Raw genomic sequence first — 21,342 nt, 5'->3', positions numbered from 1 at the left:
TCCTCCCCTCGTTACTTCTTGTTGGGCTATCCCTGCCGGCCCCAGACCCTGAGCAGTACCTTGTTCCTACCGAACAAAATTACCAGCCAAGGAATCCTCAACCAACAACACGGGCTGTGAGCTCACCCGCCACCACGTTGTCGTCGGCAACAGTCACTTGCCAATATGCAGAGTGTGCAGCGGCATTTTGGCAGGTATATGAAACGCAGTGCAGACGAGAAACAAGTCTCAGTGCTGCTCAAGGACTTTGAAGAGGCCGACCACTTACTCACCCGCGTATGTGCCCCAAACCGTTCTAGTCGTAGGTCTGACCCGCCTCTAGATTGTCGAATCGTCCAAAGCCTGGAAGGAGGCCTGGATTGCTATTCTGACACATCAGTCACGCATCCTCGTCGAACTCGAGTCGCTCTATCACCCCATACTAGGCGCTGGTGCCGACTATCATGGCCACCAAGCAGTCGAAACAGATCCAGAGACCTTGGCGAGGACGGCACGCTACAAGGCGGAAAGCGAAGAGTTGAAGACAGACCTGGCCGAAGACTTGTCCCAGGTTGACAAGCGCATGATACAGGTGGCACAGTCCGCCAAAGACAGCCTACAGACCATGAAGAAGACGATCAAGAAGAGAGAAGACCGCAAACTCGACTACGAGAGATACTCATCACGGGTTGACAGCGGCTCCAAGAAATCAAAGCCTTCCGATCGCGAGCAGATAGCGCTCAACAAGAATCAGGCAGACCTTCATGCTGCCACCGAAGCGTACAGCAGTGCGGACGAGCATCTACGGCAAGTCCTGCCACCCATATTGGCCGCCGTCTTCTCCCTACTGCCGCATATCCTGGCCGCTCAGATCGAGATACAAAATACCCTACTGGGACACTACTACACCTCGATACACACCTACTGCACACAAGAAGGCTTCCCAAACCCTGCTCCAGCCATGGACGAAGTCGTACGGATATGGTCAGATGACTTCTTGCCAGTCCAGAAAGAGGTCGAGTCCCTAATGCTAATCGCCAGCGGCAAAGCCGTACGCATGCCAATGAACCAGGAGAAGCAAAATGGCTACACAAACGGCAACAGACGACCAAGCGCCCACTCTGCTCTGTCTGGCCGGAACCCATCACCCTCGCCCGCTCGAGCCCTACCTCCATCGCCAGACTTCGGCAACAAAGCCAAGATCTCCTCATCTCCCTCGCCTTCAAGCTACATGCTCTCGCCCGCAGAACAGCCACCACCGCCTATGCCTTCACCTGGTGCTGCGTCCGCATACCAGACACCCCTCTCCACGGGCGTCGCAACCTTCTCCCCAGCAGGGCCAAACATGGACTACTTCTCCCGCGACCGTCAGACCTCAACCACCTCCGCCGGCGGCCACACCCTCACAACCCCCTCCTCAATGTCGAGTCTGGCCTCAGCAACCTCGACCCTGCCCATCGGTAAGAAGAAGCCGCCCCCTCCTCCACCACGGATGCCAAGCACCAGCAACTGGATTTTCGTGACGGCACTGTATGACTTTAGTGGTCAGGGCGACGGTGACTTAGTGTTCAGGGAGGGTGATAAGATCAGGGTACTCAAGCAGACGGACAGCAAGGACGATTGGTGGCAAGGCGAATTGAAAGGAGTCAAGGGCGCGTTTCCGGCCAATTACTGTGAGTGATGGAATCGGGGGAACTTGGGTTCGCGGAATGAGAAATTGCGTGTGCCTTGCACGACGAAATGGAGTCAGAGATACCCAATGCTACATATTTGAGCGGAACAGCGAACATTTAGGAAGGTCTCTTGACCCAGGAGAAGATTCTACGGATATGACATTTGGACTCGGTTGAAATCTGATGAGTCCACCCACAAAAGCTTTACGCATGAGCAGACTTCTCAGGTCGCAGACACGTCTGTCCGCAGGACCTGGAATACATCAAGAGCGATAGCGAGCTAGACTATTGAGATGGACAGCATAATGATATTGCTCGACGCTACAAGTCAACTGCCTTCGGGTAGCGGCCAGTGACATCTAATAAATGGCCACGGGCTCAATGGAAGGGCACTGGACTATATGGACGAGCTACCGGAATTCCTTCACGTTGATGACTTTCCAGAGCCATCTGAAAAGCACAACGGCCAGGCAAGTGAGACGAGTGATGGTGTGAAATTTGGACCTTTCCACCACTTTTCTTCAGCGAATCTCGTGCTAACTGCAAAGCCTCTTGCACAATAAGTATCTCATCTTCCCATAATCATTAACCAGGTCTCCAGGTATCGCGAGAGCGCTATCACGACTGACATCGCTTCACAGCAAGCATGCCAGCCTCGGAGTGCATCAAAGTCGAGATTCTGGTCAACGGAGAGCCGCTCGAGGAGTATCCTGACACTGAGATCAGAGATCACCCAAGCAGCTACGTTCAAGCAGTGTCCGGTCAAGAGTATTCCATCAGAGTGACGCTGCTGAAAGGATTCAGCAGAGACGGTGCACAAAACATCTGCATCACACTCGCTGTCGATGGCTGGTCGTGCAACAACAAGCATTGGTTCAACAGTGTTGCGGCACTATCCTGCCCAGCTTCCGTTCTAGACACAGATGTGAAGTTCAAGGCCATTAAAAGCGTCCCAGGACTCGACAAAAGTACTGGACAATGGAAGGACTATGCATTTACGTTCAGCGATCTCCGCCAAAGTACGTCTATCCCAGCATCTAAACAGATGGGAGTCCTGACATTTGACAGATGACGACGGAAAGGTTCCCGATGGTTTCATCCGCGGCACACTTCAGCATCTTGGCTCCGTTGGAGTTACTGTCTTTCGCGTCGGCGTGCTCGAGAGGACCTCCTTGCCGGCGGATACTTGGGACCTGCCTAACACACTCGACTCGGTCCCGGAGAAGGTCTTGAAAGGCGCAGACATTCATACAACTACCAGGTATTCTCGAGCCTGGTGAGGGCATGGAGGATCCCCACTGACAGCGCTAGCTATACGCCCAAGGGAATCCGAGACGGCACCAACGGCCGGGCTGTCGAGGTGAGGATGACGAAGATGACGCCCTTGCCCGAAGGTCAAGGCCGCAAACACAACTTCACCTTCTTTTACCGCAGCAAAGCGTAAGTTGTTCCACCTTGACGGGCTGTTGGGGCTAAAGCAAGCTACAGTGCCCTCCAGCGTCTCGACATTCTTCCACCCGATGGCATGCCGCCCCCTGATCCAGTAGCAACAGCTCCGGCAGAGCGGGTCGGACCGACCATGGCACAGCCGGATGTCGACGACATCAAAGCCCAGATCGAACGGTTAGAGGTTCGTGTCCTAACCTTGAACATTCATCCACCCCGTCAGCTAACCGGTCGATTTAGGCACTCCTTCCAGACGTTGAAGATATCAAAGCCCAGGTCAAGCAGTTGAAGGTATGTCTCTCGAGTACGAAACCTTTAGTTTCTGTATGCACTGACCAAATCACACAGGCACGACTTCCAGGGGCGCGCATCAAGACTGAGGATCGAAAGCGACCTGGTCATGAGTACGATAGCGGAGACAATGGCACTGATGTCGAAGAGGTTGGGCCACCTGCCAAAAAGCGCGGTCCTACGATTGAGCTCAGTGATGACGATGCCTAGGCGATGACACTGTAGCACGTCCACAAGGTTGCTTGCAGGCACTTGTGACGATGAAATGTCGATTGGAGGTCCGAAGGGCTGACAACGAAGCGGGACGCTCGACGATACACATCAGATACTAGGTGCGACGGGAACGCGAAATGCTCAACGGTACACATAGGACAACAGGCGTGGATGCAGTCTCTGTGCCGCAGTGATTTACTCTGAAAGCATGGGATACTTCGGTAGCGATCTCGATCTAAGTCTATCAGGAATGCCCTCCCGTTGGACGCTATAAGAATGATATCCATGCTTCTATACACACGAGCAAACGCTCCGTGGTCTCGCCAGCTTCCTGAACGATGCTCTACCGCCATGCAAGCATGCAAGTAAACGCAAACGCCCTTTTCCACCAATGCATGCCGGCATAAAATAGATGCTGCTTTCCTGAAACGATGCTAGTATCCTGCACAACCAACAGCCAATGCCCTTCCATACAGATACATGTTGGCCGCAAATTACATGTTGCTGCTGCATCGCCGACTCTTATACAAATGCTGGTGACTCCTCCCTTCCCCTCTCATCACTGCTAAACACACGCGTGCGCCTCCTCTTCAGAAAGTCACTTACTATGCGCTTGCTGTTCCACAAGCCATGAAATGCACCCTTGTCTCCAGCTTCGTTGGTGGCCTGCTGGCTGAGAGCCATGTCTGGCAGAGCCGTGTCGTTCTCGCCATCGAAGGCATTTCCACCAAGTCCGCCATACCCTCCAGGACCACGCAGAGAGCTAGAGGCCGCAACACTCAGGCGATTGCCTGATGCAGAACTGTTCATCTCCCCTTTGCCGAGATACATGCTGTCGAACGGACGGTTGGACTCGGGGACATCCATGTTGAAAGGTCGACTGAGTCGTGCCGAGAGCGACACCTTGATTGTCGGGCTTTCGTTGTCGAAGTTGAGCTTCTTCTCTCGACCGGGTGTGATGGTGTTGGCACTGCTGTCCCGAACTCCAGATGCCACATCACTGGGTCGCTTCCGAAGTCTGCCGTTACCGCTGCGCATCTGAAGGCCAAGACGTCCAGGTGTGCTCATCGGCGGAGAGTCGCTGGACGTCGACGGCTTGTTCTCCTTTCCACTGTCATCGTCCTTGAGCAACATAAGCTGACTCTTGCGTTCTCGTAGCATGCGAGCGATATTGCCAGGACTAATTTTGCGCAGGTCACTGCTGACTTTGCGCAAACCACTGCTAGCCTTGCGGCTCTCGTCAGATTTGCCATCTTTCAGTGTGGTGACGCTGTTGCGCTTAGGCAGGCCACTTTGGGTCTTCGTCAGGCTAGAGCTACGCTTAGGCACAGGTGTGCTGCGCATCGGGCCGTCCTGGAGATCGAGAAGAGGATATCTCTTCATGTTGCCAGCTTTTGGTAGCGGACGTATTGTCTTGTCTGCATCAAGGCCCACATCATCGGGATCGATCTGGGCATGCTCACGGACATGCTTGGATGCCTTCGAATCGCTGCGCGTCAAATTATCCATCTGCCATGGATCCAGCCTCTCCACGATGGCTCACTGCTGCTGGCCGACGCCGGCAACTTGCTGGGCTCTTCGCCGTCAGTATCAGGAGCTGAGATGATCGTAGCCATGCCAGGACCGCTATATCGCAGGTCGTCTATGCTGCCGATGGGTGGCACGTAGTCCTCGTTCTCGCCACCGTTTGTGGTTACGGAGTACAGGCTCTCACTGCTCAGCGCCGCCCGTCTAGATGGCCGTGTGGTCTTGTCACGACCAGTCGGCACAACGACAGGCGCCCTCTCTTCGGCATCATCGATCGACCTGAGGCGATCCTGACTTTTTCGGTCATCTAGCATTTTTCTGAAAGGACTTGGGGTCGACCGCTTGTACTGACTGGAGAACGGAAAGAAGCTTTGCTGTTGCTGCTGCTCAACTAGCAATTCCCGTCTCCGCTCAACATTAGCTTGATGTTGGATGCCGGTACCACTACGATCACCAGGCAATAATGGCTCTCTGGCTCTATCATGATTGTCATTCTCGTCATTGTCCTCGTCCTGATCTGACGAGTGGTGTGTAGACTTGGACACTGCCCGTATTGTGGAGAAAGCCAGATCTGCTTCACTTCCATCGTAGCTGTTGGCTCTGTTCTGGTGTATCTCTTGCAGAGCTGCTCCGGTGTGCTCGATCTCTGCTTCTTCTTCACCAATGCGCTTCATGAGCGCAGAATAGATCCTCTGACTGTCGACCATAGGCAGCGGTCGGCCGTTCTCATCTGTCTCTGGTAGAGGGTCTTGGAATACGTTGATGCCGCCAATATGACGACCAGCCGAAGAAGAAGGTTGATGAGGGCCGGCGTCTTCTTTGATGATCGATAGGCGATTCTGCTGAAGGCCACCCTGTCGGGCCGTCGAGGCCGTGGTTGAAGTTGAGTTTGACCAGCTTGTTACTCGTGAGCGACTGTTCGAACGCAGGCTCTCACCGCTGTTCAACGCTTCCAGAGTCGACGAGAAATGATCAGGCTCATCGTCTAGTGGAGGAACGTAAAAGCTCTGGCGGCAGACATCGTCTTCATCAACATGATAGTCATCAAAGCTCAACGAATGTTCGAGGTCGTCGTGCTCCACACTGAAGTGGCGTCGAGTGGCATCGAGTTGCTGAGGAGGCATCGAGCTCTTCCTGCTGCTCGCAGACTTGTTGAATACCTTGAGGAACCGGTTCCGCAGGCTGCCAGAGAAGCCCCGCTTCGGAAGCGTTGCCTCTGAAAGCGCCACTTCAGAGTCAATGCTACCTGGCGGATCAGTGGAGGCATGAGAGCGTACAGCCCTCCGAAGATTCACACGTGGTAGGCGGAACTTCTCAGCGATCGTCGATGGCTTCCTCTCTGGAGTTGGCTGTGGCATACAGTGAAGGTAATGCCCACGGGGGAGAACAGTAGCATCACCGTATGACCCGGGCACAGTTTCTGCTCTCGCCGGAGTATCAATGCGGGAGCTTGGCCTAAGAAAATTGAACGACTTTCTGATCCGCAGACCAAAGCCTGGCTCAGATGCGCCATCAATGTCCATATGTGTGGTGCTCGTAGATTTCCGGAGTGTAGGGCCACGATTGCGAGGTATTTGAGGACTCGGTGGGGAGAAGAAGCGACGTCGTGGTGTGAGCAACGACTTCGTTCGGCGAATTCGACGGTATGACGACGGCTCAGCGCCATAGTTCTCAATGATGGGTTCAAACTCGGTCAGATCTGACTCAGTGTATGTGTACCCTAACCGTGGCTCTTGAGGTACTTGTAGTGCGGCAGCGAGGTGAGGTGCTTTGCTTTGTAGTACAGATCGCTGCTTCCGAAGCTGGGTCGCAGGTGAGAACTGGACACGCTGGCTAGTACCATTGCTGCGTCGACTCGCAGCGCTATCGGTGCGCTGAAGGGCAGTAGATGAGCGTGATCGGGTCCGGTCCATTGCCCGATGAGCGGCGATTAGGGCATGTGCTCGAGACGCATCTGGATCTTGGGGCGTTGCTTGCAGTGGGTTCTTTCGTCGTTCTTTGACTGATGTGGCGGACTTGGATCGATGTAGTTGTGCTTGATGAGAGGCCATACTGTCAGTATCCAAAATGCAGCCCTATACATAGCCTGAGGGCCATGGGATAAGGGATGCTACACATTTGGTGGGAGGAGAAAGCTGCTGAGCTGTCGCCGATCTCAAGTGATCATGAAGGAGTCGTGCCTGCCATCAGAGCGTGAGATGTTGCGAGAAGAGCAAAGTGAGGCACGACCCGCTACCATTGTAAAGGTAGGTACGATCGGCTACCGTGATGGTGCAGGCGCACCCTCCTCCTCATTTGCACTTGCCTCCAGTGTTTCCTCGGCCCTTTCTTCAACTGTCCTGTATCCCAGGAACAAGCCAAGCATTAGTACATCATAGAGTAATTTCAAGGATCCCGCCATGATGAAAGAGACCCAGAATAACGACCTTCCTGCCAAAGCTCCAGTCACAAGTGGACCGACACTCTGCGAAAGAGTCTTCACAACGTTGACCGTACCCATCACGGCAGTCCTCTCCTCAGGCTGCACAGCTGCAGCGAGAAAAGCTTGCCTAGGCGCTTGGTCCATGCTGTTGAGGCAGTAGCGAACAGCCAGTAGTCCAATCGCGAGTACCAGACTATTCGGCACCGGGATCAAAGCCAGAGCAATCGAAGCCGGTACGTGAGTGAACACCATTGTCTTGATCAAACCGATACGTCTAGCCAGAGGAGCGGCCGCAAAGTTCGAGAAGACAGAGAGAACGTTCGCCACAAAGAACAGAGTTCCGAGCTGGTCTTCTCGTAAACCAAATTTCTGCGAGAAGAAATAAGTCACCCAGGACGCGGGAGTGAGTCCGGATGCAATGGAGTCCATGGCGAAGAGCAAACACAACTTCCATAGTAGTGAAGCCGACTGCTGGGAAATATTAGGAGTCAGCTTCGAGAACAAGCTCTCTTTCGGCTCTTCATCAGAGTCCTCCAGGTGTGGTCTGTCATTTGGAATAGGGACCGCAACGTTCTCCTCCTGCCCCGCAAGCAGCGGCCGGCGTGCGTCACCGGACACGGTCTCCTTCCGTTCTGGCTCACACGCGTTGCTCAAGAGCAAGCACAAAGCAAACTTGGTCAGTCCAAGCACAGCATACGCCCAGAACACCAAGCGATAGCTGTCCAGCGCATCCCAGTCCTGCGTTTTCTGAACCAGCCTCAGCACCCAGCCTCCCACCAGCACTCCCAAGGAAGCGCCTGAATACCCGAACACGGTGTACCACGCGAGGATTCCTGTGCGCTCTTCGCGACCCGTGAGTGCAGAGATAGTGCTCTCTTCGACTGCTCGAAATGGGCCGATCTCGTTCCCACTAGGACTGATCACACCTAGTACAGCCGCGAGCAATAAGATCCAGTAGTTACTGCTCAGCGCAAAGACAACTCCAGACCCAGCCATCAGAAGCGCACCCATCGCAAGCGTCCGCCGCCGACCAAGCCCATCCGCAATCACCGTCAATATGAGCGATACGAAGACATCGCCGAACAGCGTCAACGTCATGAACAGGCCTATGCGTTCTTCTGAGATGTCGAGAGCGCGCAGAAAGAGAACCAGAATGAGCGTGGTAGAGCCATAGGCGAGGAAGCGGACGGTCCTTTGGAAGCAGAGTATCTTGACGTCGAGCGGGGAGTGAATGAGATGAAGCAAACCGATCTCATCGGCGATAGTCGTCAGCCATTTGCGTGGCTTGTCCATGGTCATTCTTGCTTTTGAGAATCGCGAATTGTGCAATGTCCGTGCGCAGGCTGACGGTATACACTCATGCACCTGGTGGCGTTTGAGATTCCGTTCGTAACACCTACGCACAACGATGTTGCGTTTTCATGGTGAAGTGAGAAAGGCCGATGCCGTGACTCACGTCGCACCCCCAAAAGCCGACATTGGGGGTTTTTCGCGTCGACATCGACGTGGATACGCGTCGCTTTGTCACTGAGCGCATCTCTGCTGCCTGGCGCTAAGGAATAACTTTTCGCTGACCCTGGGGAGAGGTTGACTTTTTCTCAATAAGGGCTTTTGGTCGAGTTGTCGACTTACAATAGACCGGATGACTGGGTCAATAACCTGAGGTCTTTCCACTCGCCGGATGACAAACGGCGCTTGTTGCCCTTAGATGGCGTCCTGTTACCTTTGTACTGGCTCCACCTCGTCCTTTCTTGCTTTGACTTCCACATAGATACCACTAAGACAAGTGGTCTTCCGGAATATCATGGCTGAGAATGAATGGCGTCTCGTCTCATAACCTGCCTGCAAGTGGTGGCGAGATACGCAGGTGAATATACTTGTGAGTTGGTGACAACCTATATCACCATCAACGACCAGACATTTAATGACGGTGCCAGTGTTTGCCAGTCTGATTAAGTAAGGTCTTCTATGTATCCCAAAATCAGAGTTCCGTCCTCACCACATCCGCACTCCCCTTCCCTTCCTCCACCTCCAGTCCTTGTCCTCCTACCCCACCATTCCCCTCCCGTTCAAGAGCACCCACATCAACTTCCAGCCCCATCGCCGCGCCCGAACCCCAAGGGCCCCCCATCTCCGCCGCGGCAATATACCCCAGCTCGCACCACGAAAACGCCCAGTCTTCCGTGGTGCTGTCGAACCAATTGTCCCAGAACGGATCTAGCGCCTCACGGAGGTTTCGGATTGCGTTAGGAGGATTAGCCGCGCCTGCCACGGGTTTGTCTGCGGGTCCAGTGGAGTTGATGGCCGGAGATGGAAATGATGGAGAGGTCGGGCATAATGGTGGGAAGGGAGAGCAATGCGGGTAAGGACAGAGGAACTCCCAGGGGTGCGTGCAGGCGCACCCTTTGCAGGTTTTGAGGAGGGCGAGGAGGGCGTTGAGGCGTTGGAGGAGGCGTTCGATGGGAACTTCGAGCGGAAGGTTGGACTTCGTTAGGGTGGTTGCTTGGGAGGAGAAGTATGTTGGCGGGGCATGTAGGTCGGCGGCGAGGGGGGATGGTGGGGTTTCGGTGTGGAAGTCTATGGTGTTGTTGCTGAGCGAGTCGTTGAGAAAGCTGCGTCGGCCGGTGATGTTGTTGTTGGTCATTGGCTGCATCGGTGGGTGGATGTTGTCGAGGGCGTATGGGTCCGCCTGTTCGAGGCAGATCAGTACGACAGGCTCTTTTCACTCAAGCGAAGATCAGTGCTTTCGACAATCGCAGAGCAGAGAAAGCCCGAGCAAAGGAGTCACACCAAGCCTAAGGAAAGAAGCACTCACAATCAAGTCATACAGCTCCCTCTCGCCCGAACACCACACGGTATACAGCAAATTATACCCTTGCCCAATCACCCTCAACGCCTTGTACGTATGGTTCATGAACAGGTCCGCCCCGTAATTGCCCTCACTCATGATCAGACCCCAGCTCTCTACATTGACATGCTCTTGCCTATAGCTACCCTCTGTCTCACCGTCGGTTGTCCTGCTAGCATCTTGCAACGCATCCTCCGTCAAGGCATAACCGCGCCATCAAGCCCAAACTTCTCCACCATCCCCACACGCTCCTCGCCCGCACCCGCCTCCCACCCAGCCAGCCTCAAAATCGTTGGCGCAATATCAACATGATTCGTCACCACCCCACCACCAGTGCTGACCCCCCTCGGAACCCCCGGCCCTCTCACAATGAACGGCACACTAACATCCTCCTCGAACGCGCACTGCTTCCCCGGCTGTAGCCTGTGCTGTCCGATATGGTACCCGTTGTCGGTCGTGTAGATTATATACGTGTTTTCCAATTGTCCCGCCGCCTCGAGTTTGGCAATGATGGAATCGATAAGCTCATCAACGGGCTGCAGCGCACGCAAGCGCGAACGGTAAAAGTGGTCGTTGAATGCTATGTTCGTTCCGTTCTGTAGGGGCAGGTTGGAAATCCAGGATGCCGAGCCGCGTTGGGGTTGGGATGGGTTGAAGTGTGGCGTGCGTGGGACGGTGATGTTTTCGAACAGGTGTGCGTGGCGGGCTGCGGGAATGGGTGGGGATTGTGTGACGGATTTGTTCGTGAAGGTCGAGTTGATCAGGGCGGAGTGGATGTGGACGTTGCTGTGCGGTGCCGTGGGGGCGATGGTGAGGAAGAATGGATGGTCTGGGCGCTGGGATACGGCGGCGGTGAGGAAGGCGAGGGATTTGTTGATCAGCACGTCGGTGGAGTAGGATCCTTCATGGCTGACTGGAGGGTCGGTGTTTTGTTGGAAGGTGGCGTTGAGGTATTCGTAGGTGTACGGGTCGAGCAAGAAGTCGGATTCATTCCAGCCGCGGGGAAACGGTTTGTTGTAGTTGACGACGGAGTGCGCGTTGAAGAGCTTGCCGGTGTAGTAGGTGGTGTAGCCGAGGTCTTGGAGCCAGAGGGGGAGGTAGTTGTCGTTGAAGCCCTGACTTACAAACTTTGGGTAGCCGCCATGGGGCGGATTGACGTCGGTGATGTTGGTGTTGTGGGCGGCCTTGCCAGTCCAGATTGAAGCGCGGGAGGGGCAGCACAGGGCGACTGTGCAGTAGTGGTGGCGGAAGAAGAGACCTTCATCGATCAGGTGTTTCTGCAGGTTTGGCATGTAGGATAGCGAGTCCATGTGCAGGTCCTGGTCATCGGTGAGGATGACAAGAATGTTCGGCTTGGCGGGCGGAGTGGCATGATGCTGTGGGAGCGGATGCTGCGTTGCTGCAACTGGGACGGCTAACGGCGCCAGCCATGCTGACAGTAGTAACAGACGTCGAATGCTTCGGACAACCAGCAGCACGAGAATGCTCATGGTTGTTGTTGCTTATATATGGAGACGTTGGACTTACAAAGCGATTGAGGTTAACGTATTGCCAAGGATTGGCATTGCGGCGAGCTTAGCGGATCCTTTTGAGCATACCATCAAGGCACGGAGGACTTGGGTAAGAGAATCGTGAAGTCGCTGGAAGGCATTATCTGCGTCAGGACATTACATCAGGGATGGCTTCGAGCCTGGCTCCGAATAGGCTGTGGAATGAAGAATGAGATGACCCTCTACATTATGCTTTACTGCACTGCATCGTTATTAAGGCAGTTAGACGTAATCCTCGACAGCTTATTGCACTACGAGGTCGGAAACTTGTCGCTCAAGTCTACAAGTTTACTGCCTCGGGAAGGTCGAGTTGGGCCAACTTTACCAGTCGGAAGTAGTGCGCCTTTCTTCGGCAGCTTTGGTGGCGTCCGCTTCTTTTGGGATTGTTTAATCGCTCCACCTGCGCCGCGCTCTTGCGTAGCCTGCGTGGCGGTTGTCTTGCTCCCGCCGTAGGAAGTGGATCAGAAGACTGGTAGGTGATTCTGAGCGACGAAGGTTTCGCTTGCTTTTTCATGGTTGATTGGCCATCAGCTTTGGCTGCAAATGACGTGCTTTTCGCTCCTGACTTGCCCGGACCTTGTGATGGCAGTATGTGGCCGTCCGCCGACGATTGCCCTGTTACTAGAACCGATCGATAGCTTATGTTCAAAGTGGACATTGCTTCAGGCGTCGGCTTGGATTTCGTCGTCACTGGTGACGACGCTCGTGCAGCGAATGATTCCGAACTCATCATGGTACTTGCGACACCCGCTTGTGAGTCCTTGTCGACCTGACTGAGTGCAGGCCTGTCGACTTTTCTGATCGCAGTGTGCTCAACTCTTCTGATTGCGGTGAACATCCGGCTCCTCTTACGACCTTGTCCGCGTCTGGCTGCTTGATCTGCCGCATGTGAGTCCTTGTCGGCTTTACTGGATGCGATGCTGTTGTACTTCCTGAACGTAAGGCTGGCGTATTTTTTGATCTTGATTGCAGTGAACACCCGGCTCTTCTTACGGCCCTGTCCGCGTCTGGCTCCTTGATCTGTTGATTCAAGAGCCGCGGCTTGTCTCGCCGTTCTCGAACTCGAGATCGTGGGGGGATACTTGATTCCTATCCCCTCTATGACTTTCGAACCTTGCCGATTGCTTTTCGGTGGCGATCCCAATTCCGGTCGCTTGGCTGATGCTGTCGAGGGACCCCATTTGACTGAACTCGATGCACCGTCCTGCCCGTCCCCGCCGGGGAGAGCTCGCATAGGTGTCCAACTGGCCGGCTCCTGAACTGTCTGCTTTTTTAGCGTTTTCTTCAATTTATTGGTAGCTCCGCGCAAAGCACGCTCCAAGCTAGGTCGCCTGGTTGCTTGGGTCGCACGCCTTTCCTGTTGGCTGCTCCATCGCACAAGAGGTCTCGCTCGCCCCTGCTCCCAGTTCCGTCTCCAAGTCTGGAGCTCGTAGGCCATGTCCCGCGCCACTACAATTTTACCACGTTGGAGGTCCCGTTGAGAATCGATTTGCGTGTACTCAGCGCCCTCCTCGAGGTCACTCATATATGCGGTAAAGGCTGGTATTTCGCTGACTGGTCTGTAAACGAGATCGTCTTCGTGCTCCGTCGGGTCCAAGCTTGCGGGAGACCACGCCGTCAAGCTGCCCAGTGCGTGTAGCTCGTGTTCGTGCACTTCATGGCCACCAACCTGGTGCTGTTGGGATTCGGCCGAGACTGGTGTGCTTCCGGCAGGTACTAAAGAGTCTTCGAATAATGCCTTGTGCCAATCATGGTACGGGAGTCCGTGCTTCCTCGCAGCTACGGCGACAATCTCAGGTGCGTTGGAAACGCCCGCGACACGACAAATTGTCTCACGGTCTTCGCCGAAAGTCGTAGCCATGTAGTAGGCCGCGAGAGACCGCCGAGCGTCCTGGTCAAGCTCTCCGCATGGTTCGAAGCGCTTCGTCATGTCAAGAGAGAATTTATACAACCAGTCGTCTCTACTGTACGCCTGCCGACCGCCGTGTGCGAGAGGCGTTCCGAATCCGAACTCACTCTCCGGATCAATGCAGACGGGACCGATCTCTGGCAGCTGTTTGCTGGCTTCGTCTGTGTATCGCATGAGGTGTTCGTGCTGCTCGCCCATATACCAGCACAACGGGGCACGCGCACGGTCGACTAGAGCGGATATGTTCTCGGGAAACCTGTTCGAGGGCTCCGGTAAGCTGATGTTTTCGTATGGTATGGATGACGACAACGGTCCGAGAACTATTCGAGAGCGTGTTGAAGTAAATTGATGGTCCAGGTGCTCTCTCGTCTTGTACAAGTTGTCAACTATCTTAACCGTAGATGTGTCTGACAAGAGTTCTGCGAGATCGTCCAGCATTTTGCCCTTGAAGGACCCGTCACGGCGCAGGACAACGTCTGGGCTGATCAGGTAAGCCCGCGTCGGAGTCGAGATGACGAGTATATCTAGTACACTACGCTCGGACGATCTGTCCCACGGCTTCTTGATGATGCGGGTGTGCGCGTACACGCCGATAGCTTCAGTCCTACGAAGTTCAGCAACAGCTTTGCTGATGCTGTATGGGCTGCACAAGAGGTATACCGGGAATTTGCGATCTGAGTGCTGTGGATACATGGCTGAACGAGGCGATGGCTGGAACTTAGAGATTCCCAGGGTTTGCTTAGGCTGGTCGATAGCCAGACCGTTCAACTCACGCTGCCAGAGAGGGCCGCGACCTTGAGCATACGAAGTATTGAGGAACGGCTGGAGATCGGTATTATTGCTGTTGTCCTCGATGTTCGAACGCCTCTTCAGACACTCGCTTGTGATGACCCAGTAGGCGTCCTCCAGCTCGATGATGATTTGTTTCATCGAAGTTCTGATAGAAAAGTAAATTTTCACGAGCTTGTCCAAGCGAGCAGACTCGCGAGATCTGGCCCGACTGCTGCGCCCACGGTGCAGGCTGAGATCGAGACGAATGCTTAAAAAGAAAATACATTCACCGTGCACTTGTTTATGCATTTCGTCCCAAAAGTTTGTGAAGAACCAAAACGGCCTGAAGGTCAACGTGAGAGAAGTCCGTAATGGCGAGGCTGAACTGGCGTATACAAATTCATTGCTGCAGAGACACCGAGCGAATGTGGACATTTCCTGGTTATCCCGCAGCAGTACGTGAAGCTGCTGGATAATGCCCCTGAGCTCGAGTTGCGCGTTTGTCTTCTTGGTCAGTAACAAGGACGACGCCCAGCGAATAATGTCGCGAATATCCTCGATGTTGCCATGTATATCGTCGATCATGTCGCTATAAGGTGTCCACGGGCGCAAAGCTACAATCTCCGGCCCAGCCTCTGCTTGCAAGCGTCTGTACCGGTGCCCTCGCAGTTTGTGAAACCAACGATCCAAATCCTTCTCCAGGTCGAATTGGAGAAGGGTTCCTAGTCGAATATGTTCCTTGTCGGCCTCGAGCCGGCTGATGTAGCCTTTTTCCGTCATCTCGTCAAACAATTCTCGCAGCAATGGATTCATGCCTTTGGCACTCTCGGAGAGGTTATCTATGAGGGTGTGCTGACGCCCTCTCAGGTACTCCGATCCTTTCTCCGAAGAAGATCCTTTCTCCGTTCTTCGGACGCCTCGTAGGCGACGGACTTGCAAGTCAATCTCTGCTTCTCGGTCTTTCTTGGATCGCAACCGTTGAGGTATAGAGTTGATGTGCCGCTGGCGTATGGCGGACAACTCTGCTTCGGCGTCTGCGTATTGTTCCTCGACCTCGCGGATTTGACGTTCGATAGGTTCGAGGAACTTGGCCGCGATCAATTTTCCTTTCTCTTCAAGCGTTGTGGACAACTCGCCAAGGTCGGTCCTTATCTGATAGACAATTATCGCGCTCTGCTCAAGCATATGATTTGTGATTGTAGCTCGAGCACCGGCGCGAGGCTTTCGATGTACTTGCATATCATGCGTAATGCCTTGCCTATAGACCTTGGTAAGCCTGGACTCGAGTCTCCTGAGAACAGACACCACATCCCTCTGGTAGAGCTTGTCGTGGTGTTGAAGTTCCATGTGGTAACGTTCGACTGCCTCAAATCCGTGCTCACATGCTACCAATTTATCACAAAAGTCGAGCAACCGCTGCCTCGTCATTAGCCAGAGATGGTCCTCAGGGATGTGCGCTTTCAAGGAAGAGAGTAAGAACCCGTGCGCCTCAGGATTGAAAGCGAACAGTGACCTTGTCCGTTCAGATGCAAGATCGTAATCAAAAGCAGCAAAGAGGTCGCCTTTGCGCGGTGTTCTGGACGATCCAGTGGGCCTGTAGGCGCGAAGTTCCCCGAGTCCCTTTCGTAATTGCCATATTGCCTCGTCCTGAGGAGACATCAATAGCACCTGGTTGTAGTTTTGGGCCAGATCCGGCTTTGCGGCCGGACCGGTGGCCGCAGCTTTGAGCAATGCTTCCTTAGGCGTCGGCAGTTTTGGGGCGTCTGGAGAGACTGGAATTTTGACGACCCTGCTCTGCGGAGCTCCTTCGTTGGGTTTCCGACGGTACCAATACTTGCCACCCGCGTTCGTCAACTCATACTTTCGTCTATTGTTCAGCGGAGTCGTGATCAAGGATATGATTCTCTGGTAGTTATCCCGGTAGACCCTCTCGCCCAGGGTCGCTTTGAGGTTCAGCTCCTCTTGAATGTAGTAGGTGATGTGCCCCATCTGCACATACTTGCCTTCGGAGTATGTTGTCATATACTGCTCAACAAGACGAGGGATTGCGTCGACGACATGTTCCGGCAGGCTAGTAGAGGGCTCTATCACCCGTCTGCCCTTCTTGTACTTCGGCTCGGGCACTTCCTTCTCCGGTGGTTTTGATACAGCACTGGAAATCCATCCCCACAGGCCAGATGCTTGCGCAGAAGACTGGAAGGACCTCCGGTCGTTCCTGAGCGAGCATTTCTGATCTTTCTGCAGGCCGGATGATGTAGACTCGGAGAATGGTTTGGGAGTGCCGCCAAAACCCCGTCGAGCTGTGTGTATATTCCTTCTCGTCTGAAGCACGTCGGCTGGTGGTTTCGTGCCTGGTGCGAAACCACGATACCGCTCGAGCTGGAGGAGTTGACTAATGGGAAGGGCACCTGGGCCAACATAGTGACAGACCTGGCTGCTGACTACGCTGCTCGTAGAAAGCATGTGAGACGGCCATACGTCGAGATGGCTTGACGATGCAACGACGCATATGGAAAGAGAAATACACGAGGCGCGGAAATCTACGCGAGGCGGAGAACAGGAGGGCTATCTCCGCGTGACTTCCGACCTAAAATTCACCTCTAATTCATGAATGTGAGAAGGTATCATGCTGCATTGCAATTGCTATCCTATAAATTTCGCATCGAGGCGATAATCGGATTGAAGTCCTCCATATCAACTTCAACTTCCTCGGCGAGCCACCATCGACCATCGGCCTGTTCGAACTCCCGCGCCTCAGGACGCGCTGCGAACATCTCTGAGACTCGAACTGGAGCCTGGTCGTCATTCTCCTGTTGTGGTTGCGGAGTGTTCCAATTCTGTGCAATCCACTGTCTGCGAGCTTCCGCATTGTCAAAATATCGTACAGCGAGATCCCAATCCCTGTTGTCGTCAGTATGTCTTCAAGATCGGAGTGTGCTTGGGGTTCACTTACCCGATATAATTCACCCAGGCACCTTCTCCCGCGTCGTGTCTGTGAATTGGCCAGGTACGTAAATGGTGGTGCAAAGGTAGTTGCAACCGTAGATCTTGGATGCGGCGATCAAGACCTCGCCAGACGGTGTCGTAATCGGCTCGTAGGCGGATAGTCTCCGTTCCTGGAATGCCTAATTCCTGGCGAATCGCCATCAGCAACCGGATTGTTGGAAACAGAGCTTGGTACAGGTCTCGCCGCATGCGAGAGTCTCTGGCCTCTATTCTGGAGCCCAAGACTGTCCATGTTCGAATTCGATTGTGGTCTGGTCGGGGACGTGGAGGCAAAGGTGCTGGAGCGGGAGCACTGCGTCCAGCCAGTGGTAAGGGATGTCGTTGTTGCTGGTTCTGAGGTCTCGGAACCCCAACAGGAGCGTCTTGACTATAACCCGGAACCACGTGGCCGAAGTTGGGAGGTCGAGTCTGTCGTTGGCCCCCAGCAGAGCCTCGGACTGGTTGAGCCATCCGAGGTGCGTATTTCATGTTGGATGCTCCACCCAACTGTCCTTGGTCGCTGTTCCGCCACCGCCCTCGTGAGGGCTGGCCCCCCTGGACTCCGGCCACCGGACTACTACCTGACGAAACACCTCCAGCCAGCATGAGAGAGCTTCGTGCTGGCCAGCCCTCGCTCATGGTGCGAGGTATCTTTGTCGGAGTGATTTGACCCGGCTCGTTGTCGACTAACGCAGCGCCTTCACCTCGATGAGTTGAAGCCTCATCTTCACGTCGTCTCTTCCCTGATCCGACAGTGGGAGTGGGTGCTTCTGCTTCCAGTACCCCAGACGTATTGATATCCTCTGAATCCGAATCAGAGATTGTGATGGGCTCCCCTTCGGTACCGGCACCACCAGCGGTACGATCAGCGGCGGCTGCAGCAGCAGCAGGAGCACCAGGAACTCCCTGCGCATTTTGAGCCATCAGGACATCCAAACCCCAATCACCAACATCATCAGGCCGAGGGTCGTTATCGACCTCGCGCTCAGCCCAGCCCGACTCGTAGTCGCCAGCAGGTATAGGAGTATTTGTCGCCAGCTCGAGGAACGCCTCGAAGTCGGGGTCCCCAACCCATGTGTCGATGGCTGCCAGCGTTTCTTCGAACAGAGGTAGGTCGTTGTTGCTTAGCTCGATTGGATGCTGTGCAACACGAGGTACGTCTGCAGTACCAGTGGAGGGAGGCGGCAGGCCAGGGGCGGCGGTCGAACTGGGTGTGTTTGCTAATGCAGGCACTTCAGGCAGTGCCGCACCACTATTGACTGGAGTGCTTGGCATCTCGACGGGCAATGCCTCGTGGAGAATTGCCGACTTGTTCTACTGCGACACTACTCCCGCTCTGAGCCCAAGGCGCCTTCGTATCTATATATGCTGTCACCAGCAGCGCACAGCGCTCACGGCTACAGCAAGGTAAACTACAACAGTAGGTTAGTCACCGACCCTTTTGTACTGAGTGCGCGGGCAGCGCCTACCTTTAATTGACAGTTTGAGTGGTTTTGCTTCGCAGGCAATTGTCTTTGCCGCAATGCTTGGTTGCGTTAGGAGGAGGTTGCCTTTGCTAGAGTGTGCTGGCTGCTTGCTTTCGTGCAGTATATTCTGGGTTGTTTTGCGTTGTCTTGAGCAAGAAAGAGGAAGATGCGGAGGGAGATTCTTTTGCACGCAGACAATATTGATCAAGTAGCACATTATTGCAGGCATTTCACAGCTTCACACAATTTCATGTTCACGGAGTTTAGAAAATTTGTAGCTCTTGACTACGCGAGCAGGGAAGCAAGTAACACTTGTGGTGTTGGTGTTGGTGGAGGCAGAGACAGAGCTGGTGTGGGGGTTTCACTTGATGGCGGCAGTCAGTCACCTGGGTTCAGTGTGCTGATCGTATTGCATTACAAGCGAGAACTGCCGAAGGAGACTCAAGATTGCAGTAGTTGTCAGTGACAGGAGTATCTGAAGGGCAGTGCAGATTGTAGAGAGGCACCGGCTAGGATTTACTTGAAGGTCACTACAGAGTTCAAAGAGACATAGGCCAGGAGTCCTGGATGACCTGCCAGGACATTAAAGACTGCAGAATTCACCCCAAAGTATCATGACACAGCACACACAGTACATCATACGTCGCAACGAACAGCACATGGTATACGTGTTTGCAAGAGCAAAGTTGTCATTGAATCTTCAGCAATATTGAACCCCTATCCTGCCTTGCGGCAACGCCAGGGTATCATGGTCCATCGAACATCGTCCCCGTTATGCAGCCGGACCCGTAGTGTTGGTGGTAACGCTGTTCCTACCCATAAATCGCAACAGTCATGTCGCAATCAGCAATCAGACTATATGCACCACGAACAGCCATTTTACTCGCCGTTCTCGACTTTCGCCTCGACCTTGGCCAGGATATCGAAGAACTGGTCCCATCGCCACATGACACCCGCAGCACCTTCCGCCTCGAAATCAGCAGCCAATTGCGCCTGCTGAGCCGGCATATTGATGCATCCCAAGTAGCCGATAGTGTCGATACCAGCACCGCTGGCAGCCAGCAATCCACCACGTGAATCCTCAACCGCAACCGCCTCCTCAGCCGTGATGCCCAACTTCTTGAGCGCGAACTCGTAGACATCGGACGCCGGCTTCGGGGTTGGGACTGGAAGGCTGGTATTGGCGGAAAAGATGTGCTCGTCCTTGAAGTATTGTCGCATGTTGACGCCGTCAAGACAGCCTAGCATGCGCTTCAGCGAGCTCGACGAGACGATCGCCAAGTTGTACACTCCATCCGCCAGCACCTTCTCGATGACAGCAATAGCTCCCTTGCACGGCTGGCCCTCCCTCGCAACCGCGGCAATGATCGCCTCTTCCTCCCATGCAGCCCACAACTTGCGATCTTCAGCAGTGATCTCGAAGTTGTGCTTTTCGCCCAACTTGGTGATCATGGCCTTGAAGGTCTGCCCGAACCATTGGCTCACGAGCTTCTCGACGGAGTAGGTCTCGATGATGCCTTTGGAAAGAAGGATGCGGTTCGCGACAGGAATGGCGGCTTCGAAGGCGAGGTGCTCGGTGTCGATTAGAGTGTTGTCGAGGTCGAGGAGGATCCATTTCTTTGTGTTGGGCTGGTGGGAGGGGTTGTCAATTTGGGGTGGGGAGGGGTGAGAGGGATGGCGTACGGGAGCGGTGGTTGTGGATGACTGAGTGTCGGATGGCTGTGTGCTGGATAGCTGGTTGCCGGATGACTGAGTGCTTGATGACTGGGTGCTCGATTGCGACTGTAGCGCAGCAGCGTCCTTATTGTGAGGCTCCTTCACTATATCCAGCATCGTGTTGCTTGGCTTCAGGATGTGAGTAAAGGCCGGCGCTAGCATTGCTGAACTCACGTGCTGATATATTTGATAGGAGGATGCTGGCAGTCTGGTAGGGATGGACTCAGGAACAGCTGATTGTAGCTGTGGCTGTCTCAAACCTGAAGTCAGACCCGGCATGGACCTCACAACTGTGGTTGGCAGCACTCACGGGTTGAAGTAGCTATCGCTAATGTGGTCGCGCACTTGTGAAAGGCTTGTTATGGTGTCCTTTGAGTCCGAGTCTTTGTTCTTTGTCTGTGTGTGCTCCTAGTTTTGTGTGGATGAAGAGTCTTTGTGTGGTCAAACAAGCATGCGACTAGATATTGTTGTCTTTGGTGAAGACGCGGGTGCGCTTCGGCTAAGTTGCCTGAAGGCGTAAGGCGTTCAAGGCAAATCAATGCTGCA

At 54.2% G+C, this 21,342-nt stretch overlaps 8 protein-coding genes across 8 annotated transcripts; 1 reads left to right on the top strand and 7 right to left on the bottom strand.

Annotated features, from left to right (window-relative positions):
• Positions 1 to 165: 165 nt before the first annotated feature.
• Positions 166 to 3,599, top strand: AB675_6054 (SH3 domain-containing YSC84-like protein 1; the record flags this gene model as incomplete). The annotated part of the gene is made up of 8 exons (XM_018146318.1): positions 166 to 276; positions 323 to 1,652; positions 2,294 to 2,671; positions 2,721 to 2,913; positions 2,964 to 3,092; positions 3,141 to 3,282; positions 3,339 to 3,389; positions 3,447 to 3,599. The coding sequence occupies 8 exons, from the start codon at positions 166 to 168 to the stop codon at positions 3,597 to 3,599; spliced, it is 2,487 nt and encodes an 828-aa protein (XP_017996970.1).
• Positions 3,600 to 4,124: 525 nt separating this feature from the next.
• Positions 4,125 to 7,180, bottom strand: AB675_6053 (uncharacterized protein; the record flags this gene model as incomplete). Its single annotated transcript, XM_018146317.1, has 2 exons — positions 4,125 to 5,091; positions 5,136 to 7,180. The coding sequence occupies 2 exons, from the start codon at positions 7,178 to 7,180 to the stop codon at positions 4,125 to 4,127; spliced, it is 3,012 nt and encodes a 1,003-aa protein (XP_017996887.1).
• Positions 7,181 to 7,389: 209 nt separating this feature from the next.
• On the bottom strand, positions 7,390 to 8,850 carry AB675_6052 (uncharacterized protein; the record flags this gene model as incomplete). Its single annotated transcript, XM_018146316.1, has 1 exon — positions 7,390 to 8,850. One exon carries the CDS (start codon positions 8,848 to 8,850, stop codon positions 7,390 to 7,392), a length of 1,461 nt encoding a protein of 486 aa, XP_017996941.1.
• A 682-nt stretch (positions 8,851 to 9,532) lies between these two features.
• On the bottom strand, positions 9,533 to 10,498 carry AB675_6051 (uncharacterized protein; the record flags this gene model as incomplete). The annotated part of the gene is made up of 2 exons (XM_018146315.1): positions 9,533 to 10,240; positions 10,367 to 10,498. 2 exons carry the CDS (start codon positions 10,496 to 10,498, stop codon positions 9,533 to 9,535), a joined length of 840 nt encoding a protein of 279 aa, XP_017996884.1.
• A 98-nt stretch (positions 10,499 to 10,596) lies between these two features.
• AB675_6050 (Arylsulfatase) lies at positions 10,597 to 11,889 on the bottom strand (the record flags this gene model as incomplete). Its single annotated transcript, XM_018146314.1, has 1 exon — positions 10,597 to 11,889. The coding sequence occupies one exon, from the start codon at positions 11,887 to 11,889 to the stop codon at positions 10,597 to 10,599; it is 1,293 nt and encodes a 430-aa protein (XP_017996902.1).
• Positions 11,890 to 12,229: 340 nt separating this feature from the next.
• AB675_6049 (uncharacterized protein) lies at positions 12,230 to 17,092 on the bottom strand (the record flags this gene model as incomplete). Its single annotated transcript, XM_018146312.1, has 1 exon — positions 12,230 to 17,092. The coding sequence occupies one exon, from the start codon at positions 17,090 to 17,092 to the stop codon at positions 12,230 to 12,232; it is 4,863 nt and encodes a 1,620-aa protein (XP_017996916.1).
• Positions 17,093 to 17,277: 185 nt separating this feature from the next.
• Positions 17,278 to 18,889, bottom strand: AB675_6048 (uncharacterized protein; the record flags this gene model as incomplete). The annotated part of the gene is made up of 2 exons (XM_018146311.1): positions 17,278 to 17,530; positions 17,583 to 18,889. The coding sequence occupies 2 exons, from the start codon at positions 18,887 to 18,889 to the stop codon at positions 17,278 to 17,280; spliced, it is 1,560 nt and encodes a 519-aa protein (XP_017996933.1).
• Positions 18,890 to 19,959: 1,070 nt separating this feature from the next.
• On the bottom strand, positions 19,960 to 20,958 carry AB675_6047 (uncharacterized protein; the record flags this gene model as incomplete). Its single annotated transcript, XM_018146310.1, has 1 exon — positions 19,960 to 20,958. One exon carries the CDS (start codon positions 20,956 to 20,958, stop codon positions 19,960 to 19,962), a length of 999 nt encoding a protein of 332 aa, XP_017996931.1.
• Between the last annotated feature and the right edge of the window lie 384 nt (positions 20,959 to 21,342).

Source organism: Cyphellophora attinorum (genome assembly GCF_001299255.1).
Source record: "Cyphellophora attinorum strain CBS 131958 chromosome Unknown Contig27, whole genome shotgun sequence".
NCBI lineage: Eukaryota > Fungi > Ascomycota > Eurotiomycetes > Chaetothyriales > Cyphellophoraceae > Cyphellophora > Cyphellophora attinorum.
This window is presented reverse-complemented; position numbering and strand designations above follow the sequence as displayed.